At 46.1% G+C, this 11,820-nt stretch overlaps 1 protein-coding gene across 1 annotated transcript in view; it reads right to left on the reverse strand.

The window, feature by feature from the left end:
• The window catches only part of AMTN (amelotin), a 26,771-nt gene that overhangs the window by 10,132 nt on the left and 4,819 nt on the right, over positions 1-11,820 (reverse strand). Inside the window, exons 2-5 of the mRNA XM_015421422.1 lie at positions 10,868-10,912; positions 8,033-8,089; positions 5,828-5,911; positions 3,872-3,955 (exon numbers count right to left, since the gene is read on the reverse strand). Coding sequence (XP_015276908.1) covers positions 3,872-3,955; positions 5,828-5,911; positions 8,033-8,089; positions 10,868-10,912 — 270 coding nt within the window. The remainder of the gene's footprint in view (positions 1-3,871; positions 3,956-5,827; positions 5,912-8,032; positions 8,090-10,867; positions 10,913-11,820) is intronic.

Here is an 11,820-nt window from a genome sequence, read left to right on the forward strand (position 1 = left end):
AGGAGGAGGAGGAGGAGGAGGAGGAGGAGGAGGAGGAGATGATTGGATTTATACCCCGCCCTTCACTACCCAAAGGTGTCTCAGAGCGGCTTACAAACTCTTTTCCCTTCCCCTCCCCACAACAGACACCCTGTGAGATAGGTGGGGCTGAGAGAGCGCTGACAGAAACTGCTCTTTCAGGAACAGCTGTGACAGAGCTTGTGACTGACCCAAGGTCACATCAGCAAGTGCAAGTGGAGGAGTGGGGAATCAAACCCGGTTCTCCCAGATTAGAGTCCACGCACTTAACCACTACACCAAACTGGCATATGTATATGCTGATTTATTATACATGATATGTATACACATAGATGATATACATTGTGTGTATAGAAACCATATTTGCTGAGTATAAAAGCTTGTACGACTTGTGTCCACAACAGGAATCCACAAAATCAACAGTGAAGAATAGACAGTTGAAAACACTGACAAAAAATAAAATGTAAATAAATGAAACAAGGAACATTCACTCGTCCATGCTTGGAAGTGACTGAGAATATATATATTCTAATGTTTGAGTATGTAAAAACGTGTCTCCAATTTTAATTCTCACACCAAAACACTGCATCAGATATCATTGCTCCAAGCAGTAACCACTGCTAATCAATTAAAAAGCTGTGTCTAAATCTGCAACTGGTGATAGGAACACTAGGAAATGTATAACTTATCTTGACTAAAAATTATTTAGGGTAACTGGCAAGATCCTACTTGCCTACACAATCATACCCATGTCTAGTGAAGATAAGGGGGGAGGGGGATATCCAGATAGTCACAGGAATATATTTGGTGAAATTGTTTAGTGAAAGTGGTTAATATGGAAGACACAGGGAATCCCTAACTAGCATATATGAAAGAGTAAGGAAATCGAGATGAGCCAGAATGATCTCAGGGGTTAAGGTGCAAAGGTTTTTTTGCTGATTAAAAACTCTCACATACATTCTGAGTTGGATGCAGGTTGTAACATAGTTCACACTGAAGATATGTCTAATGCACTGTCTATGGGCCATTTATGGGCCATTTTGACCCACTTACTATAATGAATGTTGACAGGATCTTGTGATCTATAAAAATCCACCACTTGTGCTCTGGATCCTTGCCCACCTTTGCGCCTGAGATCGTGTAAGGATATTGGTATCTTCCCTCACCAACTCAAAGAAGCAGTTATCCACTCACTACTTTAAAAAACCTGCCCCTATAGAAAAATGATGTGGCCAATTATTGACTGTCTCTGATTTGCCCTTTCTGGGCAGGATGACTAAGAAAGCTGTGGCAGACCAGCTCCAGATGTATTTCGCTAACTCATCTGATATGGAGTCTGGTTTCAAGGATGGAGACAATGTGGTAGCCTTAGTTGATGATCTCTGTCTAAATGTAGACAAAGGCCATGCCTCTTTCTTGCTCCTACTAGATTTATCTGCAGCCTTTGATACAGTGGAGTGTGCAATCTTATTGAGATGTTTGGAGACAGACATGGGTATGAGAGGCTGTCCTTTGAACTAGGTTAAATCGTTCCTCAAATAATTGCTATCAGAGATAGGGATGCACAAAAATAATAATTGGGAGGGGGTTTCAGGTATATTGGACCTGAAAAATATTGGTATTCTGGATATTCCCAAATTCCAAATACCAGTATGGTATTCGGATTAGGGTTTTTTTTTCAGGTTTCCAAATTATACAGGTCCATTATTCAGTATGGGGAATGGCTGGGGGAGTTGTTTTTAAAGGTGTGGTTATATTTAAAGCTTGCTGTGTGGGTGGAGGAGTTGTTTTTAGCGGTACAGGTACCAAAATGCAGCAGAGCTCTTGATGCCTGTCCTTTAAATAACTCCTGAGTGGTCCAATTCTATGGGTCCCTGAACAGGGTGCCCCCAGCCATTCTCCATTATTTCCTAGGAAGGGGGGGGGAAGCAAAAGCAAAAAGACCTTGCAAGCTGATTCCAGAGTAAAACGTCATAGCTGCAAGTATCAATCACTGAGAACAAAGAGTAAGTCCAACAGAACCATTGCAGAGCTCAGTAATCCCAGCAGAACCACAAGCCAATGTACCAAGCCAAATAGAACGAAAATCAAACCAGAGAATCTCTGCAGTGGAAACTGAAGGGGGCATTTTTCAAGCCCAGCACAACTAGTTGCAATGTACAGGATGCCCAGCAGAACCTAGTGCTGCTGCAGCAATGCAAGCTTAACACGACTGATGTCAAAACACAGAACCACAATAAACCCAAGCTGGGGGGGGGGGGGATTTTGCAAACCCAGCACAAGTTGCAATGTACAGAATGCCCAGCAGAACCCAGTGCCACTGTGGCAATGCAAGCAAAAGATTTCTAATGTCAAATCAGAGAGTCTTTGCAGTAAAAACTGCAGATGGGGGGGGCAGTTTTGCAAGCCCAGCACAACCAGTTGCAGTGCACAGAAAGCCAAGCTGAACCCAGAGCCATTGTGCAATTCAAGTTTACCAGGACTGATGCCAAGCCTCAAAGTATGGAATCACAACAAACACAAGCTGGGGGGGGGGGATTTTGCAAGCTTAGTACAACCAGTTGCAGTGTACAGAATGCCCAGCAGAACCCAGTGCCACTGTGGCATTTCAAGTTTAACAGGACTGATGCCAAGCTTCAAAACATGGAATCAGAACAAATTCAAGCAAGGGAGGATTTTGCAACCTCTGTTCAAGAAAATGGTAAGGGAACACAAAGGAACTCCAACAGAGGAGGGGTGGGACACCTGACAAGGCTCATTCGAATTTGACAAAAACAGCGGGAATCTCATACAAAACATCCAGATAGGGGAAAAAGAAACCAAAAAACAGTGCCAGGGAGACCACAAAACCTGGCTACCAATCTTCCCGGTAATTGCTAAATATTTATGGGATTTGGGGGGGACAGTTTTTTCAGTTTTCTGAAAATATCTCAGATATATTTGGAATGCCAAACATACCCCCAAAACACCAATAAGGTATTTTGCAAGTATATTTCCATCTTGAATGTATCTGAATGCAGAACCCTAATCAGAGACCAGTTGTCCTCAGTATGGGACTTATCTTGTGGGATTCTGCAAGGTGCAGTGTTATCTCCTCTACTATTCAACCTGTATGCTAAAGCCTGTAGGAAACATCATTCATAGCTTTGGAATCAGGTATCAATATGGAGGAGGAGAGGAGGAGGAGATTGGATTTATACTCTACCCTTCACCTGGAGTCTCAGAGCAGCTTACAAACTCCTTCCCCTTCCCCTTCCCACAACAAAGACCTGTGAGGTTGTTGGGGCTGAGAGAGCTATCTCAAGCACTGCTCTTTCAAGAACAGCTCTGACAGAACAATGGCTTGCCCAAGGTCATCCAGCAGCTGCAAGTGGAGGAGTGGGGAATCAAACCCAGTTCTCCCAGAGTAGGGTCTGCACACATAACCACTACACCAAACCCGGCTCAATATCTCTCTATCCACATCTCCTGGCATTGCAATAGTGTCTTGAATCACCGCCTGACTGCTATAGTTAACTCAGCCCTGGAGTTAAGAATATTTTCATCAGGGGGCATTTAGTGTCCGTAGGGCGCAGTGGCTAATTAAATTAAAGAGGCAGAACATTTTTTTCCCAGGTTGTTGGCAACCCTTCTTAGTATAATACGCCAATAATTTTGTTCCAATTTGGTCTAGGATGAGAAGTTACAGGTGGGAATGTGTTTGCCACTGAAAACAACACAGACATTTTCCAAATACAGTAAAGATTCCAAGCATGTAATGCAATAATATTAAAGAAGTAAAACAAAAAAAAATCAATGGAAAATGATCGTTTAACCCAAACAAAATTTCTGTATGCATCCCACGCTTCCTTACTTGCCAGTTTGTTGCTCCTAGCTCCGATGGGGTTTTTGGAAGAGTCACAGGGAAATTTATAAATGGCCATTCAAGCGGAGTAACCTGTCAAAAATGACAAAGAGCCATATTGATCAACAAGTAGTTTAAAATATAATCTGACCAATCAGCTTTGAGTGATACAGATAGCATAGCTTGAAAGAGCTAGATATTGATCATGCAATATAACCCCCCAAAAGTTATATCTGAATAAACAGCGATGAAAAGTCTTTCCTCAGAAGTAAATCCAGTGAAAATCAATGAAACTTATTTCCAAATTTAGGATAGAAGCATTCTGTTCTGAAATCACACTGAGTCTTCCACACGTAAATGCTGTCAAGTCACAGTCAAATTATGACAAAGAAGAATAGGAGATTGGATTTATACCCCACCCTTCACTACCCGAAAGAGTCTCAAAGTGGTTTACAATTCCTTTCCCTTCCCCTGCCCACAACAGACACCCTGTGAGGTAGGTGGGGCTGAGAGAGTTCTCTGGAGAACTGCCCTTGAGAGAACAGCTCCTAAAGAACTTAGAACTGCCCCAAGGTCACACCAGCAGCTGCATGTGGAGGAGTGGGGAATCAAACCTGGTTCTCCCAGATTAGAGTCCGTGCTCTTAACCACTATACCAAACTGACAACCCCAGCAAGCAGCTTTCAAGGCAAGAAAGAAACAGAAGTGGTTTGTCATTGCCTTACGCTACAGGGTCTTCCTGACAGTCCCCTATGCAAGTCCTGACCCTGCTTAGCTTCCAAGAACTAATGAAATTGGGCTATACTGTGCCATCTTTCCTCCCCAGCGAGTACTGGCACCATAGAATTAGCATGGACTTTCAGTGTCCTTCAGCTCGAGCTATCCAGTTCTGAAATCTACCGGCCCCATCCATCTGCTGTTGTACAATGTGCTCTACAGATCACCATTATTATTTTCAGAACAGAGGGGGACATACCTGGGATTCCTTACTTTGGTTGTGCGTGAAGCACACCTCTTGCCACAGAATCCACCAATGACTCTGAAAACCTATTTCTGGGTTTGTGAATGGGCCGTTAAAAGAATGGCATCTCACTCCTGAAAGGAACCCTGGCCAACCTAAGTTGTAACCAATGTTCCCTCTAAGCTGAGTTGGTGTGAGCTAGCTCACAGTTTTTTAGCCTCCGGTTCACACATTTTTGTCTTTGCTCAGGATGGATGGCTCCAGAGCAAACTACTTTATGCAGTAGCCAAATCACTTGCTCACCATTTTAACACCAGTAGCTCACAGAGTAGGATTTTGACTCACAGGACTCCACAGCTTAGAGGGAGCATTGGTTGTAACCCATTGAAGCAGCTCCAACTCCCCAATCAATGTCAGTGGACCATTTCCAGAGTGTAGTGGATGCTACAGCATTAGATGCATTAACACAAGGCGGCAGAGAAATAGGGAAGTGGTTCTGGATGGATCCATCTGACGATCATTTTGATCAAAGGAACCTTATGTCTTCTGCACACTCCATTTAAAACCATGCATAAAAGCAGCAGTAAGGAAAGAATTACCTTCATGTACTGAGCCCCATTTTCTGGTATGGAACCTGACAGCAGATGGGTATGTAATCAACCATGACACAGCAGCAGAACCTCCATTTGCAAAAGTGCCCAGGTGCTGCCATCCCCCCACAAATGGAACCACTGTGTCAGATTTGCCTAGTAGCACAGCTCTCATTCTCCACTTGGACTGGGGATTGTGAACTCTTGTCTTCCCGCCTACCCGCAGTGCCTTGTTTAATGGACCTAGGTGGAAGAGTTCTCCTTCACAAAACAGGCTTCCTGCCAATTGAAGGCTGACAGTCGGCACTGATATCTGATTTCCCTCTGCCCTATCTCAATAGTAATGCCAGCCCCTGTAGCAAGAAGCTTCACAGGGATGGCGTATTCCACAGGGGCATTCTTTGTGCAACTTACCTCATTTGGAAGCTGGTTTGTTAAGGCAGTCTGATCTGGGACCAGCTTTGCTGGAGGGAGTCCATACCCGGGATTTGACCTTTGCTACCATCAGAAAACAATCCATAATTAATAATGAAACAGTGCAATCTTTTTGAAAGAAAACTGCACTATGATGGTTATGGAATCACAGAATCATAGAGTTGGAAGGGACCACCAGGGTCATCTGTCCTAGATCCACTTCAGTCCGGCTTTCGCCCTGGTTACTGGACGGAGACGGCGTTGGTCGCCCTTACTGACGACCTCCGGAGGCATCTGGATCGAGGGGGTGTGGCGGCGCTGGTGTTGTTAGATCTGTCGGCTGCGTTCGACACGGTCGACCACCAGTTGCTGACCCACCGCCTAGCCGACGTGGGGATTCAGGGACTCGCCCTTCAATGGCTTGCCTCTTTTCTCCAAGGTCGGGGACAGAGAGTGGAAATCGGGGAACAGCAGTCCCAGAGGCACCCACTTGAATGTGGTGTCCCTCAGGGGGCAGTGCTTTCCCCGATGCTTTTCAACATCTATATGCGCCCTCTCGCCCAGATTGCCAGGAGGCATGGGCTGGGCTGTCATCAGTATGCAGATGACACCCAGCTCTATCTGATGTTGGGTGGCCGGTCGGGCTCCGACCCGCAAGATCTTCAACAGGGACTACAGGCTGTGGCTGAGTGGCTCAGGCTGAGCCGGTTGAAATTAAACCCAGCGAAGACGGAGGTCCTGGGCCTGAATCGGAACGGTCTGGGGTTAGGGCTCCCTCTCCTGACCTTCGATGGGGTACCTTTGGTGCCTGCATCGGAGGTTAGGAGTTTGGGAGTGCTCCTGGACTCCTCCTTAACAATGGAGGCCCAGGTAGCAGCCACTGCCAGGTCTGCATTTTACCATCTAAGGCAGGCTCGGCAGTCTCCACATTTGTTTTCAAGCTAACCTGATAGTGACTCTTTGCTTCTTGAGACTCTTAAGGACTCTTAAGGCGGGGTCCGACCTACCTAAGGGACCGCCTTTCCCCGTATACACCCCCAAGAGCACTTAGGTCGGGGACCCAGAGTCGCTTAGTGGTTCCGGGCCCCCGAGAGATACGCTATGCCGCGACAAGGGCAAGATCCTTCTCAGTGGCGGCCCCTACCTGGTGGAATGAGCTCCCGGAGGAGATCAGGGCCCTGTGGGATCTTTTGCAATTCCGCAGGGCCTGCAAGACGGAGCTCTTCCACCAGGCTTTTATGTAGGGGCCGCCGCTTCCACCATCACCAACGAGGGAAAGACCATCAAGTTGGAGTGCCCTTGATAGCCCGGCGCCATCTATATGACAGCAAGACCAGCCGTTTAGCTTGGACTAATATTACCAGGATGATTTCATCATGATTAAAGTCTGCAGGGGCAATTCCCTGCAGGTGCTAACTGCAGACCATCTTGAAATTTAAAGCACTTTATTATTATTAATAGTATGTTGGTTGTGATTTGTGATTTTATCGGATTTTATAAATTTTATGTATGGGCTTATGCCTTTGTAAGCCGCCCTGAGCCCGCTCGCGGGGTAGGGCGGGGTAGAAATACCTGAATAAATAAATAAAATAAATCTAGTCCAACCCCCTGCACAATGCAGGAAATTCACAAGTACCTCCCCCTCCACACCCACAGTGACCCCTGTTCTATGCCCAGAAGATGACAAAAAGACTCCAGGATCCCTGGCCAAACTGGCCTGGAGAAAAATTGCTTCCTGACCCCAAAGTGGCAATCAGCATTTCCCTGGGTGTGTAAGAAAAGGCCACAAGAACTAAGCACTGAGGCAACCCTTCAAAATCTTGTTACTGTTCCCAACACTTCCTGATTTCATTCATAAAAAAGACAGACAGACAGATTGAGGTTGTGGTGTTCAAGCCTCCAAAATGGAACAGGGCAAAAGGTTCCTGTTTTTCCTCCTCTTATGCTCGAGTGCCCCTTTTTGTGTAACTCCTTTTCCTTCCCTTGCAATTCTTCCAGTGTTTTCCCCAAGCAATCGACATTTCAAATTCAGTAGCAAATTAACCTAGCTCCAAGCTGGTGGACAGGAATACAGAACCGAATCATTATCTTTTCTGCAGCAAACGATCAAAAATTCTTGAGGCACCACAGTTAGCTGTGCCTGACCTGACTTTTCTTGACAAAATTAAACTCCAGCAATGTTTTTGAAAAGGGTATTGGCAGTACCTGTGTTTGCTGTGGATTGTTTCCCGTGGCTCTGTACCTTTGCAGCAGTCGGAATACCTGATAAATTGAATGGTAGATAGCTTTATGCAATATGTAACATATTTGAATTCTTCATCGTAACAGAAGCAACATGAACTATCTGCATTCTACAGTGTACAATTTGCATGCAAAGTTTTCCTTGTAATATGGCTGTGTTTTTTTCATAAACACACAACAAAAATTTAGATTGTCTGTTCGCCAGCACTAAAGCAAAACTAACACTTTGACTAAAGTAGTGATCCCCAATATGGCAGCACCTGCTGGTGGATGTCCAGTTGCTCATTTGCTTCTTTGAGGAAGCATCCCTTCCCTCAAAGCAAAGACCCAGACCTGAATCTCCTACCCTCACTGGAGCAGGACAGGAAGAACTTCAAGAGAATTCGAGGGAGGCCTTTGCATCCGCAGACAGCCCCAGTTCAGAAACTACTGGATGGGTTTGAAACCTTCCGACATTTTGTGATTGGACCCAGTGCCAGATGGCAGTCACTCTGTGGTGGCAATTGTTCCCCATGCTTCAAAAATACCACAGGCTCCAGCGGAGTAGGGACCCTTGGACTTTTAGGAAACAAGTTTATTAAAAAGCAAGGCATGAACATCAATGGCATTGCAACGCCATCAACAATCATTACCGTGCACAGTATTAATCACTAATTAGTACGTTTGAGTAGAAATGAAATATTTGCAGTAACTGCAATAATCCTGGGTATTCTGCAAAGCATTTTGCTATATATCCCTTTTGGCTGTGCATAGTGGACCGCTTTAAATCCTAGTGCACCAGTGAGAACAAAGTGCTTAACTCAACACAAGTCATGCCTGCCCCCGACCTGGCCTCAGAAGCAGGGCTTGACAGCCAGGGACAGGAGGACTTGGCTCCTTTAACAGAAGAAACTGTAAGTCCTGAGGAGGATACCACTCAGCAAGAGCCACCTGAGGTCGATCAGGTACTGCCGAGCACAAGTGCATCACCACCAGACTCTCCTCCACCTGTCAACAGGCTCCGAAACCAAAGGCGTCAGGAGCTGAATGAGAGGCGAAAGGCTGCACACATGCGTGGTCGACGCTCGCTCAGCCCTGAGTTTTGACAGCAGCCTGGACATTGTTTCGGGGAGCTAATGAGATAATGAGCCAGCAAGCTATTTCAGCAGACCTGTTGCCTTGAGCAAACCGTGCTGGCAACGTTGATGTCAGGACCAGACACTCTGGGTGACCTTGTTTCAGATCTTACGGATTCTTCGGTTTCAACTCGGTTGGTGTTTTTGACTTTCGGCATCTGTTTATCTGCTCCTGATTTATGGCGAACTGACCCTTGGCGTTTCCCTGACTATGGCTTCAGCTCTGCACTTATCGGACTCAGCGAGATTTATAGACTATGAATCTTGGTATGTTTTGACTGCGGCTGTGTTAAACTGTTTGGGACTTGTTTGAAAGGCTTTTCTGACTGAACTCTCGGCTGACCCCTGGACTGGCTCTCAGACCTGCTTTGCTAACTGTTGCTCACTGGACCTGACCGTGACAACACAACACTTATTTCTTGCCCTCTTACCCATTCCCTGAAGGAAGAGAGGGGCATGACGTGCCCTATGGCATCAAGTGGATCTTAAGAGAGAACAACCAGCGCAGGAGGAGGAGTGGCAAAAGAGTAAGATTGGATCCAACCATCCTCCAAGGAGCCTCCCTCCAACAAGAAGCTCTTCTTCCAACAGAGCAGCCACTTAAGCCAAAGGGACCGGACCCTCCTTAAGCTAGAGGAAGTTTTCCGACTCTGCTCCATGGAATGGTAGGATAGTGGTAGGAACCAGCTCTTTGCAGCACAAAGATCAGGCCTCTTCTGGGCAGGCCCCACTGAACTTTGGGTACTTTTGCAAATCATTTCAACAAGGCTTATGCAAGACTTCCGGGCAAACAGCACACCTAAATTAATCCAGGGGTGACATTTGGGTTTGCGGCCCAGGACACCAAAATGGCTTGGGTCGTCCTTAGCCCTTTTCCTGCCACATACTTCATCATTCAAGGTTTGCTATGTACAAGAAGCATGGGCAACTTCATCATGCTCTATTCCTTCTTTACCCAGCAGTTTGGATGATAAACTGGGGGACACTGGTTGAGAGACACTCAAGCCATCTTTTGCATTCCGGAATGCATTTGAAGGGCATGCTGTACGACGGTACCAGAGACCCTCCCAGAATACCAAGCTGTTTCAACTCATTGTCTGGCAAGCACCAGTGGATGGGCAGTACAGGGGGCCAACACTGGGAAAAGTTTGTTTATTTAATTTATACCCTGCGCTACCCCAAGCTCAGGGCAGCTCACAACATAAAATCAGCAAACAATAAAAAAAAAACAGTAAATAGCAATAGTAGGTAAAATTGAACCCATGCTCCATAATGTAGTTATCCCCTCCCAATTCTTTTCAGTGCCCACGTAGTACCCAGGGCACTGGGAAAGGGTCATGAACAATGCCAAGGACAGGGCGGGGGGGCAGAATAGTTGAACGCCTGCCACCTCAACAGGAAGGTGGAACAGCAAGCCCTGTGGAACTGTAACAGGTCCCGCAGGGCTCTGATCTCAAATGGGAACAGAGACAATGCCAACAGGATCCATAGCCTAGATACTAGATACTGTTTTTCACATGGATCAGGGAAGTGGAGGGACCAAGACTGTTCCCCACCCTAACCAGCTTTCATCTTGATAGATCATTTATCTAGATAATAAAGTGACCCATAAAATGAAGCAAATATTTTTTTTAAAAAAAGCTTTTCTAACAACAAAGGGCACAGGCAACCTCACGTGGCTTACCTCTTTGCTGTTGCTTGCAGCGATGGCTCTACTCAGTTGGTTTATCTGAGGGAGGGAGGGAATTCCAGATGTAGTACATCAAAATAGATTTGAGCATCATTTTATTTGTTGTTAGTCACTCAAAATTTATAATCTTACAGTCTAAAGGTAAAGGTTCCCTTGCTCGAAAGCCAGTCGAGTCCGACTCTCCGTTTCAAAGCCGAAGAGCCAGCACTGTCCAAAGACGTTTCCGTGGTCTTGTGGCCGGCATGACTAAACACCAAGGCGCACGGAACGCTGTTACCTTCCCACTGAAGTGGTACCTATTTATCTACTTGCAATTTCTTGCTTTCGAACTGCCAGGTTGGCAGGAGCTGGAACTAGAGACGGGAGCTCACTCCGTCATGCGGCAACTCGAGTCTCGAACTGCTGAACTAAAGAGGTTCTCCCAGATTAGAGTCCGCGCACTTAACCACTTAACCACTACACCAAACTGACCTCCCACAGCCTGCAGTTCAGCGTCTTAACCACTTGAGCCACCACAGCTCCTAATCTTACAGTCTAGTCATAATAAAAAGAATACTGACTCATGAACACATACGATGCGGGTGTATCCTCTTTGTTGCTGTGAGAGCGCAACACCCTGAAACATGGTTTCAGATCAGGATAGCAACGCCATAACAATCCTTAATGCCCAGTCTCAAATGTACCGTTCTTGAGCAAGTGGTGGCTGGGCAGCTTCAGGGATTCCTGAATGAAGGGGATTGTTTGGATCCATTCAAGTCTGGTTTCAGGCCTGGTTGTGGGTTGCCCTGGTAGATGACCTGCACTGGGAGATGGACAAGGGGAGTGTGACCCTTCTAATTCTCCTGGACCTCTCAGTCATGGTATTCTTCTGAACTGCCTTTTGGGTTTGGGATTGAGGGGCTAGGGAGGTGGCAACTCAAGAAAGGGCATTCTCTGTAGTGGCACAG

Source organism: Gekko japonicus, unplaced genomic scaffold, assembly GCF_001447785.1.
Source record: "Gekko japonicus isolate JY-2015 unplaced genomic scaffold, Gekko_japonicus_V1.1 scaffold740, whole genome shotgun sequence".
In the NCBI taxonomy this organism is placed as follows: Eukaryota; Metazoa; Chordata; class Lepidosauria; order Squamata; family Gekkonidae; genus Gekko; species Gekko japonicus.